Genomic DNA, 23,755 nt, shown 5'->3' with positions numbered 1-23,755 from the left:
AAGGAGACCTCACTGGGCACAGCACTGGGAAACCCCAAAAAATAGGGAGACACAGGCCAGTTTTGGGAACCATCTCCATGGGTGAGAGATCTCTGTGCCACCACAGGCCATGGGGCCACAGAGTGGCAAAGCCAACGGAGCCAGCATTGAGCAGCACTGTGTGAAGCATGGAGTGCTGTGGCGGCAGAGAGTGGGGCTGCCATGGGGCACCCCTCAGCATCACAACAAGCCCCACACCTGCCAGCACCAGGTTGGGTGAGGTCAGCCTCTGCCAGCACTTGCTCAATAAGCTGACGATTCGTTCCCAACCTCTTCCTTTAAAAAGAAAAAAAAAAAAAAAGGAAAAAAAAAAAAAAGAGGAGATTCATAATCGGGCCACCCCCCGGCTGAGAAATCCCACAGAGGCTTTCCCCCCTCCAGGGCGCTTCCGCTATTTCTGGGCAGGGTGAAGCAACGCCGCCGCAGTCCCTGCCCGCCCGGTGAAGGCTCCGTCCCGTCCCGTCGCGGTGCCCATCCCGCGCCACTATGGCCGGCCCCCTGCTGCTCCTGCTGCTCTGCGCGGTGCTGCCGGACGAGCTCCGGGCTGAAGGAGGTGGTAAGGGGCGGCTCTGGGGGGCATCCGGGCCGAGGAGGGGGTACCCTCCTCACAGCTTTTAGGGAGCTGCTGTTGAAGCCCCCGCATTGGAAAGTGCCTCCCGCACGCGGGCGGTGCGTGACAGGAGCAGGGGCTGCGGCCTCCAGGAGCGGACAGTCCGGGTTGTCACCCCCAAGAAGGGGCAACCTGAGTCCTGCCGGAGGGCGAAGCAGCGCCTCGGGGCAGGGAGCGGCAGGGGGACAACTGGGGTGCTGCAAGATGGCCGCTGGGATTTAGCCCCGGGGGGTCTTCCCTGTAGAACGGGGTTGCCGTCGCTGGGAGCACGGCTGCCTTCCGAGCGCGGCGAGCTCTCGTTCTTGGGCTCTGCCGGCTGCCCCTGGCCGCGGGCTGGAGCTTAGGGGTGAGCGCGTCCTGCCTCTGTTTCTGCTGCGAGGGTCAACATCAAAGTTCAGAGCAGAAAGCCACACCGGGCGGCTTCTCTGAAGGCTTTGACGCTTCCTTCAGTGAGTCAGCCTGCTTGGGTTTTACAGTAAAGTCCTTCCACAGCCAGCTACTAGAGTGTCCTACTTGAGCTGACCAACACCCTGAGCTCCTTCGTGTTTTTGAAGAAGGCAGGATGGCAGGAAGCTCGAGTCTGAGAACGCTTATCGGCTAGTTCAAGTTTATGAAAACATCCTCATGCAGCAGTGATGTGGAGGCAAAGGAGTACAGTGACCCCACCGGCTGCATCCTTTCACTGTCCTGCACTGCAGAGAGGGACTTAAGGACAAATTAGGCAGTGGGTGAATGAACTGACTGTTACTGAGCTAAAAGTTACGAGCATTGCTGTAGCCCTCCTGCACATAGACTTCTCAGAGTAAGTGGAACACCACAGTACATATAGGCTCTGTGCTGCTGCTCAGTATGAACAGCACTAGCAAAATTTGGCTCTGTTATCAAAAAGTATGGGTGCTGTTCAGATAATTCACATATTGCTGCATTGAGCTGCTTAAGGTCAATGCATACTGAGCCCATTGCCTTTCAAGTCCCATCTGCAGCACTGCCTTCCACGCTGTGATTGGAAAGTACTTTTTCCTCTGTAGGTTTCAGGTTTTTAGAACGCTAGTTTTCAGAATCCACAAACTTTCCTAAAACATACACTTTTTACAAGGTAATTGGCAGTCTGCTTACTATAGTGTTTCTTCTGTCGCTCCTGTCAGCTAATATGTGCACAAGTTACTGCAGAGTATCACGATGGCTCATGCAGCCAAGTGGCTGAGCTGAGTTTAACGCCTCTCATCCTTACATTAAATCATCAGCTACCTGCATCTTGAACTTCAAGGCAGCAGGTCCTGTGCTCTGTGACATCAAGCTTTTAAAAAATAAAATGATCCAGCAACTTGAATTCAAGCTGTACTTTTTTTAGATGCTGAAGGTAACATTCATTTGCATCTGCTCTTTATTAAATCTTTGAATACAGCTGCCTTGGCTGTATTTGCAAACTTAGAAGTAAGACAGTAACACTATGAAAGAGAGTTGTTAAGTGGGAAGAAAGACCCAAGGGCAGTACATTGGTGCTTGGGGTAGTGCAGGGCAGTAGATCTCACACATGGGCTGTTTCTTTACTGAACTAGGGGATTGTGGGACTGTGAAACAGCTGTTCCATCTGCCAATAGAATCCCATGCTGGCAAATTACTGCATCTTCTGTTTGTGTGGTGTTTGTTTTCTGGACCATATGTCTCCAGAGCAGCCAGTGGTGCTGCCTGGTTGCCAGCTTTAAAACCAAATCAGGGACTGCAGCCTCCTCCATCATTGCTGTGGCAGGGCAAGTCATTCTGTTCAAAGCTGGAATCTAGAGCAGGAGCAGCAGAAATATAAACCCTCGACAGCAACCTGCACATTTTATTCTCAAGACTAACAACAGAGGACAGAATTTTGCATGCCTCTGGCTTGTCTTGGAGTTACTGATCTCACAGAGATCCTGAGATCCCATCTGCTTGAAGGCTGACATTATAAGTGATGTTGCCTATGGGTAGTGTGGTGAGAATGTCTGATTTGTTTTTCTTTCTTCATTTATTTCTGATGACTTGTTACCACCACCAAATGTTACCCTGTAATTCTGCCATTTTCTCTATTGTCCAGTGTTCATCAAGAAAGAAAGTGCCGACAAGTTCTTGGAAAGAACAAAACGTGCCAACACTTTTTTAGAAGAAGTGAAGCAAGGCAATATTGAAAGAGAATGCAATGAGGAGCGCTGCTCAAAAGAAGAGGCAAGAGAAGCCTTTGAAGACAATGAGAAAACTGTAAGGATGAATTAATATGAAACATAGGCCTACATATTTCGTATTTACAAAATAGTATTGATGTATTATGAGCCAAGACTTACAAGTGTTATTGTTGATCGCTTACCACAAAGAATAGGTGGTGATTTTGATTGTGGTTGGAATTGCTAAGGCATACATGTATAAAAACAGACATCATTTATCTCTTGCAAGGACATCCCACATTAAAGACTCCATTCTTTTACCTCTTCTGATCTGCTTAATTCATCATGAGGTATTTGTCCTTTAAATAATTTGGTACTCCCTATGTTAAAGCTATTTTCTCTTGTGGTGTAGCTGAGCAGTGTGACTATGTTCAGGAGTTCTTAGATAGAGAGCCCATGGAAGGTTGAGATGGCAAATACTGACATAGAACTTCGTGTGAATATTTTTCCATATTTATCCCAAGAAGTTTTACAGGGCTTATATCATTTTGTGACTATCTTTCCCACATTTGACTTGACAGAACGTGTACTGAGGACAGTTCTTTATGTTAAATTGCCCACATGGAATGAAGTCTGTGTGTGTGACTTTTGTGTCACCTTCCCTACCCTGGAGGTGCTTAACTTTAGCTAGAAGTGCAGTCAGTGCCCAAGCTAAAGCTACAGAGATGGGGAAAGTATGGGAACAAGGATCAGTAGTAATATAGAAAATATAAGTGACTTGGTGGTGGAGGGAAACTGGGAATGTTGGCTGTATGTGGAACAGCCCTGAAACTGGAATCGAGGCCAGATTCATTTAACTTTAGTGTTATTTGCTGGCCAGAATGTTTTTAGAGTGGCCCTGAGGTGAACTGGGTGGGGAGTCATGGGTGCATCGCCAGGGCACTTCAAAGCATAAGGACTGAACCATAGCAGAACCAGCACAGCCTGTTCTACCTGGTGACCAGACCTAGCTGGAAGGGACCGTCTTGGGCAGACATCGTACCCGGAGTCCTCAGTGAGAGGGACAGAAGAACAGAAGTCAGAGAAAATATTTTTAAACCTCAGGATTTCTGAGGATCTGCTCCATGGGGGTACAGGGGAAGGAAGCTGAAAATTTGACATTGCAGGAGGGTAAGGAAGTTCAATCAAATCCGAGGGCAAGAGATAGTTATGCAAGAAATGAAGAGCCTTATGCTGAGTGAGTGACATTAAGAAATCTCTATGGAGGTTTAGGTATTTTTGAAAAGTGTGTGAGATATTTCTCTTGAGCTGAGCACTATAGATGGTTTTAACCAGGTGGTTTAAATTAATTAGACAATATCAGACTGCAAGCCACTATTTGCCTGTAAATTAAATTTTTGTTTGAACAATTGTTAGCTGCAGGTATCCTCTGTATGAAAGCTCTGAAATTTTTCTGAAGAACTGGATTCAGTAATTCTCATCTAACTCTTTTTGTTTTCTTTTGTTTTCCTTTGCTCCAAACCAACCTGTAGGAGGAATTCTGGAATATCTATGTAGGTAAGAAAGAGTCTGCATTTGTTTAGAAAATTAAGCTTCCTTTTCACAAGGTTAAAAAGGATGCACCTCTTACATAACCACTTCCTGCTGCCTTGTTTATTCTTTTCACTGTTTCCCCTGAAAGAGGAATCTGATTGATTTACAGCCTTGCAGTTTCTTGAACTCAGTCACTTTATTTGACAGCAAGATTCAGCAGCCTCCAGTTCCTGGGATGATCTTTGTCCTCTCAAAAAAGAATACTGGCCCTTTGCGTGCCAAGGGTAGTGAGAAGCAGAAGCTGGACACTTGGCTCTGCTCACTCATCATCCTGCAGAGGGTCAGCCTGAGATGGAGGAGTCCAAGTTGCAAAGAGTCATAGATGGGGGTGGCACTTCATTGCATCAGGCGATGCAACATATCAGTCTGTACTGCATGATCACTTACCACTCGCATGCCACTGTCCATGTCACAGTGTTGCTGATTCCTGTAAGACAGAGATTTGGTGGGAATTGTTTTCTACAGAGCTGTTTTGCATTCAAGGATGACATACCAGTGGGTTAGCAGATACTGCCAGTCTTTTCTGGTTTTGTTTTTCTGAAGGTTTGACTTGTACTTATTAGGGTTCTGTTGTTCATAATAAGCTCACAGGGACATATTTTTAATGTATGATTGATTGGTAACATGTTCTCTTGAAGCATGAGTCTAGCCTTGGTGTTAGGAAGAGTACCTCAAAAATGTTAACCAGAGATTGCTCAGCTTTGTCTTCTGAGACTGAAGAAAATGGAAGACAGTTGTCACAAAGAAGATGCAGGCTTTCACAATCCTCTAAGGGAGGGAAGAATTCTTCATCCTACAGGGTGAAATTGCCAACAAAGCCTGCATCAGTGCTGCAGTGAACAGAAGTGGAATTTTTCAAACCATTTTCTCATGAGAATACAGGCAGTGGAACATCAGTGCCAGTGCTCACAGCGGAAATGCCAATTTCATACATCCTAAACCACAGTCCACGCATGCTTCATTGGTGTTTAGAAGTTCTGAAAACCACAGCTGCCCTCAGCCAAGTTAGAACAATTCATTCTCATTTCTTTTCTTAGTAGGGGATTCTGCAATGTTTTTGTGCAATATTGATATAAAACTCAGTTCCCCAGCAGCAACTGCAGTACAGGGAAAATTAAGAAACTATGGTTTCTATCAGTAGGATGCTGCTTAGCTGAATCCACTACAGAACGGAGCCCTCCAATACAGCAGAGAAAGCAGAAACCAGGAGCTGTGCTGCAGGCCTCCAGTGTGCCTTTGTTTTAATAAATGGTGATCTTGCCTTTCTACCATGGAGGATAAACATCAATCTTCAACACCTCTGTGGTAGATCACGTGGATGCAGCATTCGGAATGCTGGTGTTTTCAGCCACATTCAGGTACAGAAGGGATGGAGAGTTGTGGGGCAGTGCACAAAGCCCCACAGGTGTTCTCTGTGGCAGATGCAACTTCAGCAGAGGAGTTCACAGCCAAGGGCATCATGCACATGGCACGCTGGATCCTTAGAATGAGCAGTATCCTGCATCTTTTCTGTGGGCACTGCTGTTCTTTCAGCTGCTCCAAATGGAGCAGAATAGGTGGTAACAGTCAGAAATATGTGTGCTTCTAAGGCAGTGAGTTAGCAAGCATCAGTTCTCCAGATATCCTCCTTTTCTTATCATTCAGAAGGGCTTGGCAGGTTCATGTGATGCAGGAATGCATTTGTTACCGCAGGTTGCTGTGTGGGAGAAACCATGGTAGCAAGCATCAGTGCAAGAGTGAGATGCCTTCATGGGGATAGGAGAAGGGGCTGCTATGTGTCACATGCTTCCAAATGCAGCACAGCCTGATTTCCATTCTTGTGACCATATTATTTGTGAGCTAAGTGTGGCTGGGGTCAAGTCAGGCAGTTGTTCTTGTGTCATGGAAAGGAAGAGAGACTGTAGAACTGTGTTTCAGATACGGAGATCCCAGCTTAAGTACAGGGAGAGTGAGGTAAGAGCTAATTCTTTGACACTGACGCTCGTACCTCAGTGGATACAATGGGACATTTTTGGTACCACAGGCAGCACAAAACAGGAATTTGTCCCACAAACATGGATTTAGAAGAGCTTTTACAGTGTTTGTTTATCTCCTGATTCATATGCTGGTTGCTTTAAAAGAGCAACACTGAGGGCAAAACACATGCACGTGGGATGAGATGACCTTTAAATAACTAACAGTTGAGTTATTATTATGTGGAAATGGCAGGGAAATGCTTTAGACAGTAGTTGCAACATGGAAACGTCCAGTCTGCTTTTACAGTCTTCACCGTAAATAATGTACACTTTGACAAGCAAGTATTAATTTGTCTTCTTAGGAAAAAAGCTGTAACTACGCACTGTCAAACAGTAGCCACCAAAAACAAATTGCAAAACTGAGGCTATATATATGAATCATGCTTATTTGGAATGATTGCAGTTGCTCTTGCTCTGCCTGGAATGTGGCCACTCACTAGACATATGTCTTAAAAAGAATGATTGCTTGTCAAAACTAACCCCCCTTCGGAGTTCATTGAAAATGTATTTTCTCTAACAACAATTTGGTTTTTGGTTTGTTTTTGTAGATGGCGACCAGTGCAGCTCAAATCCTTGTCACTATGGTGGACATTGTAAAGATGGACTTGGTTCCTACACCTGCTCCTGTTTGGATGGTTATCAAGGAAAGAACTGTGAATTTGGTAGGTTTCTCTTTCAGAGAATTGTGGCAGTGAATATGTCAGGTTGCTGAAGCATAGAGACTTAACAATCCCTTAGCAATCATTATTTTTCACTTGGAAAAATGCATAGAATAGGTGGCTGTCAACAATGAGATGGAAGCGTGTCAGAAACAGAAAGTCCTCTGGCTTAGCATCTGAATAGTGATAGTGAGTGCTCCAACATTACGCTTGCTTCAGAGAAAGCACTTTTAATTATCACAGTGCCTCTTTACGTGAGCTTAAATCCCCAAAGCATGACAATAAATCTAAGAACCACAAGATTCTTACTGCTGATATCAAAGAACCTGGATTCCAGGCTCAGAAGTACAGTCCTGATCAGCTCACAGCATGAAGAACCAAAGAAGCAGATCTCAGAAGACAATACAGAGACTTTTAAGCCTTGCAAGAAATCATCTTTTTTTCTTCTAAATCTGTCTATCTTCTGTCTTTCACAGTCATACCAAAGTACTGCAAAATAAACAATGGTGACTGTGAGCAGTTCTGCAGCATCAAAAAAAGTTTGCAGAAGGATGTTATGTGTTCCTGCACAAGTGGGTATGAGCTGGCAGAAGATGGCAAGCAGTGTGTTTCAAAAGGTACGAAGCCACATGGTAAACTAATGCTGGTGGGGCTTGTTTCACAGCTAAGGGATATGTTTTTGAACCAAATTCTACGTGACATAGATTAAAGACTGAGGCCAACTGGTTTTTGTTTTCAAAGCCTTCCATGAGGTGATGTGATGAACTTCTCAGAATGAAGCTGAGGCACCCTTTGCAGGGTACCTCTCACAGAAATACCTGAGGAAATAAAGTGCTGTTGACAGGAGAAAATCATAATTGTGTCTTGTAATTGTAGAGAAAACTGTAGTTGTATCTTACATTCTGTATAAAATAGCCACTTGAAATCACTTATTTTGATTTCAGTTAGTGAAATTAAATAGTAACAGTTGACATTAAATAATTAAGATTGATGCTATTTTAAGTACATTTTCATTGTATTCCAACAAATCAGGGGAGGGAGCAGAATGTGAGTGAACTGTATGATTCTGACACTGTTTTTTATATCCTTTACAACCTGGGCCATCTCTCTTACACAGTACACTGAGTTTCCTAAATTAAGATGATTGTAGTAAGAGCTACGACAAGCATATGGCAATGTAAACAATTGAAGATAACTTTAAATACTTTGAAAATACTGTGCGGAGACTGAACTTATGGTGAAGTTTTAGGACACGCAAATGCCTTTCATCTGCCAAAATAACTGCTTTTCCTTCTTTGTTGCATCTGCCAGGGCTTTGTTAGTCCTGAAAACAGCTGCATTAACTGGTATACTGTGAGATGGTGTTGTCAAAGATTCTCCTCTTCCATGCATGTTTCAGTCCTTCTTCTCTAATTGTAGCATTCTTGTCTTTACAGTAAAGTACCCATGTGGAAAAGTTCTTGTGAAAAGAATGAAAAGGTCTCTCGTTCTACCCACTAATAGTAGTACCAATGCAACTAGTGATCAAGATGTCCCCTCCATGAATGAAAGAAGTCTGGAGGAGGACTTCGCTACTACCACAGAAAGCCCAACTCCCCCTCCTCGCAACGGATCGAGTATGACAGATCCAAATGTCGATACCAGGATAGTCGGTGGGGATGAGTGTAAACTTGGTGAATGCCCATGGCAGGTAAATCTGATGCACGTGATTTTGATGGAAACTGCATAATTGTTTATTTAATCAATTTATGTTCTGCTGTGTGCTGTTTGTAGTTGGAATTGGCTGAATTACGTGAACTCAGGCACTTGTGTGTGCTCTTCTGCAAACTGCAACCTTAGGATGTCAAAATGAAAGGTTCTGAGACATTTTAGATAGTGCTGCTTTTAACCTGTTACCAGAGAGGGCTTTTGAGACGTGTTGGTTCAACAGTGTTGTCTTTACAGGTTGCACTCCAGTTCTGAGCATAAGCTGTTCTGGCAGAGTTGACCTGCTTCTGCTGTTCTTTGTCATCTTTCTTTGCCTTTCTTTACTCAACCTTTCTAAGGAATGATTACTTACCTTCTCTGTTTCTCTGAGTGAGATGTATCGTGGAGTGCTTTTCCATATTGATCTGTTCATTCGCTGGGACCATTAGCATAATAGTCCAATTCTGTATGGGTATAGTGTTATGTAGGTCTGACACAGGTAAGAGGAGGTTCTCACGTTAATGTGGGCACAGAACTTAAACACTTTTAGCAGGTTGCTGATCTAATGGCTCGGCCAGCACTACCTAAGCTTAACTGAATCAACCTCTAGTTGCAAAAGTAAATATCATGCAGTAAAATTGTGCATGTATTGTAGAGGCTGTGTGCAGAGCCAGAGTCACTGCTTATCAGAGAATTATGCTTGCTTCCTCTTAGTGTGGCTTGAGTACTCTAAGTGTACAACCACATTCTCAGTGCCTTTGTCTTGCAGTTTTCCATCCCTGTTCCCCAAGATAGCCCTTCAGGTTGTATACTTGACAGCATGTGAGGAAGCATGCATGTGCTTTCATAACTAACTTTTCCTCTTGAGCTCAGACCAGCCAAAATCTGTCCTTGTCTTCAGGGCACTAGGAGGGTTGAACAGGAATAGACCTTGGGCAGAAATTCTATGGGATAGTAAGTCAAGGCCCTTGCTCCTTGCTCAGCAAGTCAGCCTGCATCTTGTTCCTAGCAGGTGTCACTAAAAGGAGGCACTGTGAAGTCAGAAAGCTGAACCTCTGTATCACAGGAAAACAGCTGAGACTCTGCAACAGTACCTGCTGATCTGTAGCGTATGCACGTGCGTATGCAGCACTAGGGACAATCTGTGGAGCTCTGCATACAAGTTACTGTAATGTGCACATATGCAGTGTGCAGAGAAAACAATCACCTGTTTATAGCTCATTGAGATTAAGCTGCTCTTTTAAATTATGCACTTCCCATTTCTTTTCTCTCATAGGCTGTGCTGATAAATGAGAAAGAGGAAGAGTTTTGTGGCGGAACTATATTGAATGAAGATTTCATCCTTACTGCTGCTCATTGCATAAACCAATCCAAGGAGATCAAAGTTGTTGTTGGTAAGTCGCTGTGTTTTTTTCTTGTGATGTGTGAGGATGTGTTGCAGACTGATTCTCTGTACTCTAATACCCATGTAAGATGTAATCATATCAACTGGTTTGTTATTGGTTTGGTGTTTTGATGGTGGTATGCTATCTACTGTTTCCTATTGCAGACATCCTGCTTTGTAATCACTGGGGCAGCTGAAGTAGAAGGTGATAATGGTGATAATTTCTCCTTTGTCAGGTAGCTGGAAGGGTTTAAGAACGAATGTTCTAGAAGTGTTGGTGAGCACTGTGCTTGTCAGATTAATGCTTCTACAGAAAGCTCATAATTTTTTCCTGCAGGTCTGAAAAACACGCCAACTTTTTTCTACAGGAACACTGAGGAAAGCTGTGACACACAGACTAGAGGAAGAAGAAACTCTCATCTCACATTAGCTCATTGCTCCACTTCTGAGAAATGATACTAGATCAACATAACTTTGTGTTTGCACTCCTTTAGTTTTGATTCAGAGTAGATGTTCTTCCCCAGTATAGGCCAGGCTCAAGCTGCTGTAAAACATCCACCGAATTTGCATTAGTTTAGCTGAATGAATTTATGCTGATTTACATAAACTGGTACAGAAATCTTCATAAACCTTGGAGCTGAAACTGCATCCAAGTGGGAATAATAAATATTGCAATTTATTTGTACAGTATGAAGGCTTAGTCAAAGCAGTGGCAATGGGAATACTAGTGTCCTCCTTTATCGAGGCTGTTTTTATTTGCTGTCATTTTATCCTACTAATGATCCCTTTAATTATCTTGTACAGGTGAAGTGGATAGAGAAAAGGAAGAACATTCTGAAACGACTCATACTGCAGAAAAAATATTTGTTCACTCTAAGTACATCGCTGAGACTTATGATAATGACATAGCCCTCATAAAGCTGAAGGAACCGATACAGTTTTCCGAGTATGTTGTCCCAGCATGCCTCCCACAAGCAGACTTTGCTAATGAAGTGCTGATGAACCAAAAGTCTGGGATGGTTAGTGGCTTTGGGCGTGAATTTGAAGCTGGACGGCTTTCCAAAAGACTGAAAGTGCTGGAAGTCCCCTATGTTGATAGGAGCACTTGCAAGCAGTCCACTAACTTTGCAATAACAGAAAACATGTTCTGTGCTGGTTATGAAACAGAGCAAAAGGATGCTTGTCAAGGAGACAGTGGAGGCCCTCATGTAACCAGATATAAGGATACTTATTTCGTTACTGGAATTGTTAGCTGGGGAGAAGGATGTGCAAGGAAGGGTAAATATGGTATATATACCAAACTGTCCAGATTCTTACGTTGGGTAAGGACAGTCATGAGACAAAAGTAGTAGTGATGTAGCTCTCAATCCTCCCATTAGGAAGCAAGGTGCAGTTTATCTAATGGAAATGTTTTTTATTTTTTAGCCATATTTGCTAAACTTGTTTTGAAAGCTGGTTTCTTGAAGTTACGGTGCTGCTTCTCTTTCTTCTTTCTTTTATTTTCTTGACTTTAAGCATGTACATGTGGTCTGCTGGTGTTGTTTTGAGTTTGTACAGTAAGTGGCTTTCACCAAACAAAATGCCTGCTCATTGGTGTCTTCTGATTGCTTGACTAGTTATTTTCATATTGTCATTTTGGTTCCTATCTGTTTGCCCAAGTAATTCCACCAAAGGCTCCTGGACATAACATGATTGAAGTGGGAAGGCCAGGACTTCAGTCAGTCCTCCTACTGCAACCCACTGAGTCAGTAGGGAGTTTGTTCCCACTAACTAAAAAGCTCCTACTAGAGCTTTTTAGCTTCTACCTGTGGATGTCTTTAGAAGATTAAGGGGAGAAGGGAAGCTTCCTTGGACAAAGCTGAGACACAAGTAAGTATTCAGTATGTTGCTAAATAACCACGTTCCACAAAACTTCCAACGTAGGTCACAACAGCTAAATAAAGTGTTGTGTTGCTTTATATGGTTGTACTTCACTCTAGTTTAGTTTGAACACTTATTTTCTGCTTCCTCAGAAAAAAATAACACGTATGTTCACTGTTTCCTGTATCATATTCAGGATTGTGCATGGCTGAGGATCAGAGAGGTCCTTCTGTGTGTAGTTGTTCCAGGTGCTACTGTAAGATGTATTATCAGTGTACATCAGCATTTGAAATAAAACATTATTTCTTTTTTGTCCTTTTTTTATTCCCTCTGGTCAGTTTATACATATATGAAGACAGAGTCTTACTTGGAAGTGAAGAAAGAGTGCATGTCTCCAAACAAACACGTCACATTTCCCTTGCCTTATGATTAGCAGTGGCTCAGCACTCAGTTTTATGTACATGGAGTGCTGTTCCTGCATACATTCTTCAGACCTTCTCAGCTGCAGTTCTAATCACAGAAGTCATGGAATAATTTGCAGTAGATGGGATGGGTGAAAGCTGTCTGGTCCAACCCCATGCTTAAAGCAAGGCTATCATCAAAGAGTAATCAGTTTGTGCAGGGTCTGGTCAAGTTTTGAAAGCTTTTAAGGCAAAGTTGCTACCCCTCTGGGCAACAAGCTGCTGTGTTTTAGCATGCTCACAGCTAAGAATTAGTCATATCCACCTAGAATTTTTCTTGTTGAAATATCTAAATGCAACTCTCCCTGGCTTAACAAACCCAATTTCCTCAAGCTTTTTATTATGCAGTATCGAGTCTAGTTTCCTATCGATCCTGATGAATTTTCCAAGGGTCCTCTGATCTATGATGCTCCTATGCTGTCTGAGGTACACTAAACTTTGCCAGACACCTGCCACTTATCTCTTAGGGTTTGAGTGGGTACTGGCTAGTTTTATATAGCAGATGCTATGAGGAAGGCAGGTTAAAAAAGTAGAAAGTCAGCTCTGCTCAGCTACAAGGTATTGCTGCAGTCAGCAGAAAATGCAGACATGAAGAACTGCAGGTCATTTACCCTAGATTGATGATCTCCACCTGTATAAAATCACAGCAGGGTTATTTAAATGTTTGTTCAGCAATGTTAGTTCCATGAATTTTTCTGTCCGCTGTACCTTCTAACCCTTTGTCCCACATTCACCCCATACACCATCAGGGTGAAACATGCAGAGGGAAGTGCTCAGGCACAAGTGCTACTCAAATTCCATACAAGTACTTGTGCTAATGGCATCGTTCTGCATCAGCGAAGCCTGAAGTAACTCTTGGACTGGACTATGTATGTAAAGTGTTTGGATGGCTGAGGAGAGGACCTCCCTCTGGTAAAGGTGGCTGACGCTGGGAAGAGAGGAAGTGTTGTTATTCTGTAGTGTACAAGAGACTGTCCTTGGGCTTTGCAATCAGAGTTTATCTTTTACCAAGCTTTAATCATGTGTGGTGCCTACAGTGCACAGGGTTTTTATATTCCTTCCTTATTCTGTAATGCTGTCTCCGCAGCAGCACTGAGAAGACATGAGTGAAATGTCTGCTTGCATCTTTCCCTTGCTGATGGTGTTTTACTTGGTCTCCTATCAAGACTCATAACCAATTCTAGGGCCAGCAAGAAAAGACAGAATAAAAGCACACTAGTTTACGTCGATGAATTATTTTGGGCCAGTTTCACCTAAAAAAATTGAAACAGGTCCTAAGGTGTCAGGCAAGAGGTAGAGCACACAGCAGCAGTGCAAACTGGTGGATTTTAAAATGCAAGAACTCCTCATGGCAAACAGTCACTACTGAATTAGGCAAGAGGCAAATGGTGGAAGCGGAAGCTCAAAGCTACCCTCAGGTGCTCAGTCTTTCTTGGCCTGCAAGAAAAAGGCAGTGCTGAGTAGAAATGGTAGAAAAGAAGGATGGCAAGCAGAGTGCAATCACACTGAAGCTTTAGAGAGAGATAATATAGTGAATTTGGAATGGAGGTCGTTTAGAACTGAAGTTGCCTAGTCTGGGGAAGAGGAGGCTGAGGAGAGACTTCCTTGCTCTCTACAATAACCTGAATAGAGGTTGCAGGAAAGAGAGTGTCAGTTTCTTTTTCTCAGGTGACAGGATGTGGGGAAATGGCCTCAAATTGCCCAAGAAGAGGTTTAGATTGAATGTCAGGAAGAATTTCTTCACAGAAATGGTGGTCAGGCAGTGGAATGTGCAGCCCAGGGAGGTGGTGGAGTTCCCACCCCTGGAGGTATTTAAGAGATATGTAGACATAGACCTTAGGGATATGGTTTAGTGGTGAGACTTCATAGTGTCAGGTCAATTGGGCTTGGTCTTAAGGGTCTTTTCCAACCCAAGTGATTCAATCTATGAATAAGAAGCTAGGGCATTTATCAGGCCTAGTCCAAGATAAAGTATCCGGGCAAGAGCCTGTTGAACATGAGGTGCTGGATCTCAGTAGAAAAATGAAGCTTCTTTAGACTTAAAATAGGGAAGGTCTGAGCAGAAACACAGCAACAGCTTCCGTGTGGGGAGAAAAAAAAAACAACATCCTGCTGTAGAGAAGCAGAAACTAATCAGATATTCATGTCTGTGGTGAAGGTAAAAAGAGTCCAGCCCATTTGCAGTGAGGAAAGTTCAAAGAGGTCTCATGGAAACCTTTCCATCTCTGTGGCTGGAAAAGCCTCTGATAGGTTTTTTTCTGGGTGAAGTCTGAAATGTTGGAATTTCTTAAGAAATGAGAAAGAATGCAGCACAATGAGACTGCCGTAAGGAATGAAGGTGGGCAAGAAGGCCTTTGTGATATCCTCCAGCATGGTGAGGAAACACACTGCTTCAGAGGCTGGGTCCAGATGGAATTCATTTTCAGCTGAAGAATTATCCAGAGTTGTCAGAGCCTCAGACCACAAGGCTCTGTCATCAGCTATCCCCATGGAGCGGCATTAGCCAATAAATATATATGTAAGTCCAAAAGCAGGTGGAAATTGATGCATTTGTGAAAGTACTGTCCAGCCTGGTGCCTTTGTGGAACTTTGCTGTCACGGGGCACCTACAAGCTGCCGGGGTGGCACTGCTGTGACACAGTGGCTTTTGCTGCTTTAACATTGTCCTTTGGTGACTCTGAGCCCACGCTTTGCCCTTAGCAGTTTTGTTTTCTCCTGAGTTAACGACCTTTGCTCTGCAGTGCTTCTTATTTAGCAGCTGCTCCAGAGCCCTGCAGGAAAACCAGGGAGAGACACCAAGTGAGCTCACAGGATGGCAGTGATGGGTCACCGTCCGGCAGTGTGGCTTCTTCCCGTTGTCCTCCTTTTCCTTCAGATGCTGCAAACAGGTGCAGTCTTCACTTTAACTTGGCTTTGTGCTGCTTTGCCTCAGCCGCACAGGTAACTATTTGCCATCATTTGCACTCTGTAGAACAGAGTGCCACAGGGAAACTTGTTAGATTTGCTTTCTTACCCATTTGCAAGCTACAGTTATACAGTATATTACAGTATGTTCTTGGCTGAGTCACTGGGAGAATACCATTTTGGTGTGAAGGGCCTGTGTCGGTTTTAAGGTGAGGGTTAATATATTAATATGCATTTCTTTCAAACTGACAGCACAAAGGATGTGCTGTTCATATGTCCTCAAGGGATGTAAGAATTCAATGATACTTATTATCGGTGCTGATTTGTAAGCTACTGACAAACTGAACCCATGGTGTTTAATAGTGCAGAGAAGAACCAGGACTCCACGTTGTAAAATGACAGAGCTTATTATGAAGGCAGAAAAGAAGAGAAATAAGAGAATAAAATTAATGTATCTTTGAAAGAGAGAAAATATGTGGATATATCTATTAAAATAAAAGCTTATTTACATGTCACACTATCCCAAGGTCAAAAAAGGAAAAGAGGATTAATTAAAATAATGAGCTGCTTCAAGACTTGACCTCCAAAAGGAAGCATAGAAAAAATAGAATTAGTTCAAATCACAGAGGTTCAGCATAAAAGAATTGCAAACATCCTGGCACAAAAACAGAACAGCTAAGGCCTAAATAAAATAAGATAAACATGAAAATCCAGCGCTGACCTAAGAATACGGGTGTAGAAAGAGAGAACAAGGAGAATGCTTCCCCATTGGTGAAGGTAATCTTTCTTCCTTAAGGTATCAGATTATTTGTGTTCAGCAAGAAGAAAAGAAACTGCTGAGTTGCAGCTGTCAGAAACAAATCATATCACACCAATCTCATTTTCCCCAGGGACAGAATAACAGGCTGCAAAAGATGCCATGCATCCACATCATTTTATATAATACTCTCACCGTAGCAAATAGAGAAGCATGATCTGGATGAAACTGCAGAGAGGTTGGTGAACATCAGGCTGTGAGGCTGTGCTAATCAGTGTTTCAGTGTCAAAGGAAAGCTGATAGAGGGTGCAGGGCTCCACACAGGTGGCCTTAGGACAGCTGCTATTCAGTATCTTCCCCACTGACATGAAGGGCAGGAGAGAGTGTTTAGTCCTGATATTTATAGCTGGCTATGAATGAAAGACTACCATAAATCAACATGAGAGTTCAAGACCATCTTGTAAAAATAACAGTACAGTAGTCCAACAGAAATAGGAGGTAATTCAAGAAGAGCAAAACAAAATTTCTCCCTTAGCCCCACAATGCATAATCAAGGGAGTCTCTGAAATATGTAACAAAACAAGGAAGGAACTGAAGTAGCCTCCGTTTCCACTAGACAAAAAGTGAAGACAAGAATCAATGGGATCATGCCACACTGTGGGAAACTCTATATGGATATTGTTGTTATACATTTAGTTGTTATAAGGCTATCTAGGAGTGAGTTAGCTGCATGAGTGAGCTATGGAATCCTACAAACCTGTAGGAAGGGCTAGACCACCTCTCTTAGGACTGGTTTACCTCTCCTTGCTATCTCACTGTTACTGTAGGGAAGATTTTTCCCAGTAAGCCTGTGAGCTTGTAGTGCCAGGGACTGATAGTCAAGTTGTTGCTGATTTCTTATTCTCCCTCTGTTCCTCTAACTGTAGATTATTTCAGCCTCAGCTGCAAGTTACAGCTGGGGAACTATTCCAACATAAGATGTGAAATGATAGTGGTCTGGTTAACAGCTTATGGGTTTCTTAAAAATGCTCATTTTTATACTTGTGATTACTGGAGGCCTTTGGCAGGAACTGCACAGAATTACAAAGTGGTGAGGGTTTTGAATAATGCTTGCAAGCAAGATTTTACAGCTGCTTGTGCTTTTATGAAATCAGCATGAATACAGAACCTGTCCCTAAGCTTGCCTCCTTTGCAGTCACACCAAGTACATGCAAGGTCAACAATGGGAATTGCACGCAGTTCTGCAAAGAGGAAGATGAAGGAGTGGTATGTTCCTGTGTTTCTGGCTATGCTCTGGATGATGACAACAAAACCTGCGTTCCTGTAGGTATGAAACACACTTAAAGTTCATTCTATTGGACTCACATCACAGCTTTACTGCATTTAGAAAGGGCTGATGTATTGCAGTGCTGTTGCAGCATGAGGAATAATGTTCACTGTTGGAATCTGGCTTGCTTGATTTGTTATCAATGAAAAGTTCTTTAGCAAAAGGTGATAATCCAACCAATATCAAATTGTACAACTCTGAGTGATGTGCAGTGGCCAAAATAGTGCAAATGGGTGCGTTCTCAGAACTGACTGCAAAACCCATCTTCCAACATGTACATGAAAATAGCAATACCAATAATAGAAGATGTTTAACTTCTAAATACATTGGAACTGCTGAACCCACGAGCAAGTTTTAGAACTGGAATTTTTATTTCATTTTTCAACCAGCCTGGTCTGTTTCCCTTTTGCATTTGTGAAGTTTTTGTAAATATCATGAAAATTATTGCAGAGCCAACCCTGATAAGGATACCTGAGTATCCAACTGCAATCAAAGCAATCGTATCAGCTGTTGTCAAAGAGTATTTCTTGAACTCTTAAGTTAATTTTCATTCATTTTCACAAAGATTTGACACCCTGAAAGCAATCTGTTTCCTTGCAAGCCATTTCCCCCCACAGTATATACACATCTACAAATCTAAAGACTGCCTTTGACTGCAAAACCCATGTTCTAGCAAGTTTGAGACACTTCTTGTGGTGAAGAACAGTAAGAGGTGCACTGAAAGTTGGATTTACTTTGCTGACCATGAAGCTGTTACACTGAGGGCTCTGCCAGACCAGCAAGAAAGGCAGTACTGAGCTAAGGTGAAGGCTGGTAACAGCAGCTGGGCCTTCACAGCTGGTTTGCATTGGGTTACATATGGGTCATCCTTGCTGTCAATAAAGGTGCACCAAATTCTCAATCAGATGCAGACACCAAGTGTTAGTGTCTCAGTTTTGCCTTTGCAGTTAAGTTCCCGTGTGGTAAATTTAAGAGAAATCATGAAGTGGACCAAGAAAATGTTACAAGTTCAGAAGATCATCTTAAAAATGAGGAAACCACTGAGGCTCCAAGTAACTCCTCTGAGGTAGTAGAAGAGGCTGGCAGTATACCTAGCATATGTCCATGGCAGGTAAGGTGCCTTACTCTCAAGAGGTCTGGAAAACATTTACACTTCACCATACCCCTCATCTCTGCTTGCCATGGAGATGTAGCTCAGCTTGAGGCAGGACTTGCAGCTCCTCCAAGCAGGCAGATCTAATAGGTCAGAATAGACCCTGTCTATTAGTTGCATAGAAGACAAACAGGGGCAACACTGCATAGCTCACCACTTTGCCAAAGCAACAGGTTCAACCTGCCATGCTGCTCCCACATAGCATGGTGACTAGTAGGACAAATAGGTCTCACCGTGGCAATTAACTGGCAGGACATTTGGAAACAGTGAAGTTATGGGCTCATGGCCATGCTTGCAACCATGCTGAGAGTGTTGGCAGCAGGGAAGGAGGGTGAAGATGCATACCCGGATGACAGTGGGGAGGGGAATCTGTGCTCTGAGTCTGTGCTGGTGTCAACATTTGGTTGTTCCTCCCTCTTGAATGACTAGTTTCTGCATAGGTACCATGAATGAAGATATGACTGTTTTCAAAATCAAGAATGTGCTAAGAGGAAGAGGCTAGGAGAGAAGGAGGGTGGCAGACATTGAGCATAGAGCATAGCACATTTTCCCCAGAACCCTTCCCTGCCAACCACACAGCTACTCAGATTGCAGCACAGCAGTGTTGAAAGGATGGCTGGAGTTCTTGTTTTGACCGTGACTGAAGTCAAACAAAAAACAGAGAGGAATAATGCTGTTAGAATATTAACCAAATTTGTTTAGAAAATAATAATAACTGAGTATGCAAACTCAACTCTCAGCCAGGAAAAATGTCCTTTTTGTCAAGTTTCCATCTGTGGTGGCTTACACTTCTTGAGTGTAACGCTCACTACATCCGAATTAAGGATGCTGCTGACAGAAAATACACATGAAAATTTCTTCTTTAAAAAAGGTACTTGAATCTAAACTAGCTGTTGAGGATTTCCCTGCACAAATAATTTTGCACTTATGCTTTTTCCTCTCTTGGCAGGCTGTTCTAGTACAGAAGCATGGTGAATGGATTTGTGGGGGAACAATTCTGAATGAGTATTTTATACTTACTGCAGCTCACTGCGTTAACAATTCTACAGGATTACGGGTTCTTGTTGGTGAGTTGCTGTCATTTTGACCCTTATTATAAAAATAAGTGCTACCAAAAAACTGTCTTTTAGTGTCTATGTGCAAGACACTGAACTATCCACAGATATCTCACTGCTTCATTTTGTCTATTGGCCAGCAATGAGTTTCATGTTCAGACTGGTTGAATGGACAGTTTCTTTAAGCCTTGCTTGGTCCAGCATGCTTGTCTGTAATAGGAACTGGGAAAATATGTGGGCAAGTGATGCTGAGCTGATTTCACAGAATCACAGAGTTGCAGGTGTTGGAAGAGACCTCTAGAGACCATTGAGCCCAAACCCCTTGCTAAGGCAGGTTCCCTACTATAGGCCACACAGGCAAGCATCCGGATGGATCTTAAATATCTCCAGAAGAGACTCCACAACCTCTCTGGGCAGCTTGTTCTAGTGTTCTGTCACTGTGACTGTAAAGAAGTTCTTCCATGTTTAATTTTAGATTTAGTTAATTGGTCTAAAGTTACACCTTCATGCAATTCCTTGTGCTGGCCAAACCTTAAAGACTTCCATATGCCGCATTCAGATGCTAACAACAAATGTTTTGACAGCACATCTGAGAATGTTGGGTACTGGAAACCTTACCTTCATTATTTATTATAGTAACTTATGAAGGGGGAAAAAAAAAAGGTAGCTTGTCACATGTTCTAGGCACTGAAAACAGTATTCTGAGTCACAACATTTCCACTTGTCCTACAATAGTAATTCAAAACCTGTATAAGCATTAGTGGCTGTCAATTTAATTCCTAAAGAGTCTTCATACAAGTTGAGAAGATTAAATAAAACAAGTTCTTATATTTTTTGAGCAGAATAGAATTCTAGAATAGAGCAGAATAGTTAAAGACAATGAATGTTTCCAGTTTTAGTCTGTTTGACTGTGCTGCTCTACAAAGAACAGGGGCAAGGTTCTACTCTTCAATGCTGGGGTTTTGTTTGTATATGAGGAGTAGCACTGTAGTAGCCAGAACTTTACATGAACGTTGTCACTGAGATTGTCATTCCAATAGCAGAGTTTTGAATTTTAAATGCGCTTGGTATCAAAATTGGTATAAAATGCTACAGCATCAAAATACAGACCAGCTCTATTTTGTTTGTACAGTACAAATATCTATTCCAAGTACAAGATACTTTAGTCCCATCTTTTACTGAGGTGCTGTTTGGGCTTGCTGGTATAATCTTGTTAACAACTGTTTTAACAATCTGACACAGGGATGGTGGACAGAGAAAAGGAAGAACCAAGTACTGCATTGCACACAGTGGAAAAAATAATTTCAAATCCTGAGTTTAATTTTGATACCCATGATAGTGACATAGCCCTCATCAAATTAAAAGAACCTATCACATTTTCTGAGGATGTTGTCCCAGCATGCCTTCCAGAAGAAGACTTTGCTAATGATGTTCTGATGAACCAAACATTTGGAATTGTCAGTGGCTTTGGGAGCTCATATGAACGCGCGCGGCCAGTCAGAAGAATGAAAGTTCTTCAAATCCCTTATGTGGATAAGAAAACTTGCAAGCAAGCTATTCATTATTTAGTCACAAGAAACATGTTCTGTGCAGGTTATAATAAAGATGGACAAGATGTCTGCCAAGGAGATGGAGGAGGCCCCCATGTAACTGAATACAATGGCACTTATTTTGTTACTGGTATCATCAGCTGGGGAGAAGGGTGTGGGAGGCAAGGAAAATATGGAATATACACTAAAGTATCAAATTTCCTGCCATGGGTAAGAAGTGTTTTGACACAAAACTCTTAATGGCTTGGTGTTTAATCAACTCAACTGCCTTAGCCATCAATTTCATCCCCAAATAATATTTTCCTCTTTGTAAAATGCTTGCTGTAATTCTGATAACGCTTCTGTCAAGATGCCATCTGTTTCTTCATGAGCTCGTGCCTGGTTTTCAGAAGGTGTATTTGGACTTGCTGGTTTGGGACAATAGTGGCACATCTTCAAATACAATGATTTATGAGTTCTTTTTGCTTATGCTATGGTTGATTGAACTTGTCTAGGAGGCTTTGGCTGTACAAGTAAACCTATTTGCCCAGCCTGATAAACCTCCCATTCAAAGGCTACAACTAAACTCAACTTTCCTGTGGCAGTACTTGCTTTGTAGAAATAAACCCAGAACAGAATAATATCAAAGTAGGATAGTATTTCTAAAGACTCTGGAAAAACTGCTTAAAATCTGGAAAAAAGTGGAAACCAACTGTGTATCCACACTTGAGTCTAAGGAATTGGGCTTGTCACTGACACCAGTGCCTTGTTATATTAAGTTAACTGATTTGGCAAAGCTTGCTTGTAATTACCAACATCACTGGTGTTCTGATAATCTCCTGCTGTCCTTCTGAGATACTTCTTTCACCATAATTACTAATGTCATGATTTTGTCTATAATAAAGTAAACGTATTAATACTCCACAAAAGACAATATTGTTGTAAGTCATAATTTATGTAAGGTGCTATTTAAATTCTTAACAACCAAAGAGATTTTAAATCTGTGAGGGTAAACTTTCTTCCAAGAATAGGAAAAGTCTGACTCTAAGGCCAGCTGAGCCACACGTACCCTGTCTGCTTTACTTTAATTCTGAGAGAAAAACAAAGATCTACTATTCAGTTCAGTGATACATAAAAATGATGAACTAGATTGTAAGATACTTGGGTCCCTACAGGAAAAATAAAATGCTCTGTGATGTACTTTAAAAAGAGTGTCAGTGCATGAGAACAAATGCTGTCTGCAGAGATGTTTCATCCAACTGCTTAATTGCACAGAAAATTGCAGTTCTCAAGAGACGCACCAACGACGCGCATCACATTACTGGTGCTCTGCCTCTGTCAATCTTCTAAGTCTTCAGAGAGAGGATGGAGTTGTAACTCAGGCTATTCTGGAGGATTTACTTTGGTTCTTCCATAAACACCTACAAATGCCACAAATCTTTTGTTGCAGATGGATATTTTATTTTCCTGTCACGTATACCGAAGTCAACTTCTAAATGTAATCCAGCAGCACAAGTCCACAGAGTCTGTGTCTCCTGTGGCTTGGGAGTCAGGTGTACAGTAGGAACCACTTCCACCTCCTAGTCCCATCTGGCTAGGATGTAGCTGAAAGCTCCCAGGTGGTGGCTTTGTACTGATCTCAGGGCAGGGTTGCCTTTCTGCTGAGTCTGTGGCAGAGGAAGTGACTGGATGGCCACGGGGACACCATAAAACACAGCATCTGGACTCAGTTGCAGGGCTGCTCATCTGCCACCTGAGAAGAGAACCAGGTGGAAAAAGAGGAGCAGAAATGGTACAGGGAGGCTTTAGGAGCTGAGTTCAAGGTAAGAACACTGAGCCTAGTAAGGGGTTCTGAAGAGTCCTGTGATATCTTTAGAAACAGAAATAGAAAATGTCAGCACTTGACTGCAGAGATGTCAGAGTAGCTCTAGGATGTTTTCTGTTTTCACAGCCAGACTGTCAGAAGGCTTGCACAATCTCAAGGAAAGCCCCTGTGGGTGCAGAACCCCCTGGAGGGAATCAAATCTCCTTTGGTTTCATTCCTCCCTCGGATGTCCTGCAATCTGCAGCCAAACAGAAAGGCAGTGCTGATGTTCCTCCAATACAAGTGCAAATCCCTCCCGCTTTTAGAAATGGTGATGCCCTTCAGATACAGCAAGAAAAGCTTTTTCTTTTCCTGCAGATGGTGAACAGCATTGCTTGGCTGCTGTCCAGACATTTGACTGAATTATAACTCATTTTAACTGCACTAAGCATTAATCCTTTGCAGAGTATGTGCTTCCCGTTGGCCAGTTCTTTCTCATTCCCTGTCCCCCAGTTCCCCAGGGAGGTGGAGGCTGGAGCAGCTCCTGCCATGGGCAGCACGCATCACTCCTTAGCCTTGAACCATCTCCAATGTCTACAAACCAACTACAGTGCCCTCATGCTGCTCAGCAGCAGGATTTCCCAGGTACAAATGTGGCTGTGAGCCCAGCCGTCAGCTTTCTCTATTTGCTTAGTGCAAGGGAAATGTTTTCTGGAATATCATTGCTGTCCCCTTTCCATAGCTGTGTGTGCATTTCCCAAAAGTATGTGATAGTGACAGAGTTAGT

The 23,755-nt window shown here is 42.7% G+C and overlaps 2 protein-coding genes across 3 annotated transcripts; both read left to right on the top strand.

Annotated features, from left to right (window-relative positions):
- The first annotated feature begins 399 nt into the window (after positions 1–399).
- On the top strand, positions 400–12,293 carry F10 (coagulation factor X). 2 transcript variants are annotated; one of them, XM_010728483.4, is made up of 8 exons: positions 400–592; positions 2,718–2,878; positions 4,314–4,338; positions 6,938–7,051; positions 7,525–7,665; positions 8,485–8,738; positions 10,011–10,128; positions 10,923–12,293. In XM_010728483.4, exons 1-8 carry the CDS (start codon positions 526–528, stop codon positions 11,465–11,467), a joined length of 1,425 nt encoding a protein of 474 aa, XP_010726785.1. In that variant the 5' UTR covers positions 400–525; the 3' UTR covers positions 11,468–12,293. The 2 variants fall into 2 exon arrangements, with proteins under 2 accessions (XP_010726785.1, XP_010726782.1); XM_010728480.4 differs by having other exon boundaries at positions 400–595.
- A 2,877-nt stretch (positions 12,294–15,170) lies between these two features.
- Positions 15,171–22,373, top strand: LOC100549453 (coagulation factor X-like). The gene is made up of 5 exons (XM_003203209.5): positions 15,171–15,327; positions 17,296–17,427; positions 18,375–18,538; positions 19,530–19,647; positions 20,878–22,373. Exons 1-5 carry the CDS (start codon positions 15,252–15,254, stop codon positions 21,423–21,425), a joined length of 1,038 nt encoding a protein of 345 aa, XP_003203257.2. The 5' UTR covers positions 15,171–15,251; the 3' UTR covers positions 21,426–22,373.
- Positions 22,374–23,755: the final 1,382 nt, after the last annotated feature.

Source organism: Meleagris gallopavo, chromosome 1 (assembly GCF_905368555.1).
Source record: "Meleagris gallopavo chromosome 1, MGAL_WU_HG_1.1, whole genome shotgun sequence".
NCBI lineage: Eukaryota > Metazoa > Chordata > Aves > Galliformes > Phasianidae > Meleagris > Meleagris gallopavo.
Note: the sequence above shows the minus strand (reverse complement) of the source record. Positions and strands in the feature narration are given on the sequence as shown.

Coding starts and splice junctions, on each gene's coding strand:
- LOC100549453 (XM_003203209.5), top strand. CDS start 15,252: ATGGCAGTGATGGGTCACCGTCCGGCAGTGTGGCTTCTTCCCGTTGTC. Junction 15,328..17,295: donor CCTTCAGATGCTGCAAACAG/GTGCAGTCTTCA, acceptor CCTCCTTTGCAG/TCACACCAAGTACATGCAAG. Junction 18,539..19,529: donor CTAGCATATGTCCATGGCAG/GTAAGGTGCCTT, acceptor CTCTCTTGGCAG/GCTGTTCTAGTACAGAAGCA.
- F10 (XM_010728480.4), top strand. CDS start 526: ATGGCCGGCCCCCTGCTGCTCCTGCTGCTCTGCGCGGTGCTGCCGGAC. Junction 7,666..8,484: donor CAAGCAGTGTGTTTCAAAAG/GTACGAAGCCAC, acceptor TTGTCTTTACAG/TAAAGTACCCATGTGGAAAA. Junction 8,739..10,010: donor TTGGTGAATGCCCATGGCAG/GTAAATCTGATG, acceptor TTTCTCTCATAG/GCTGTGCTGATAAATGAGAA.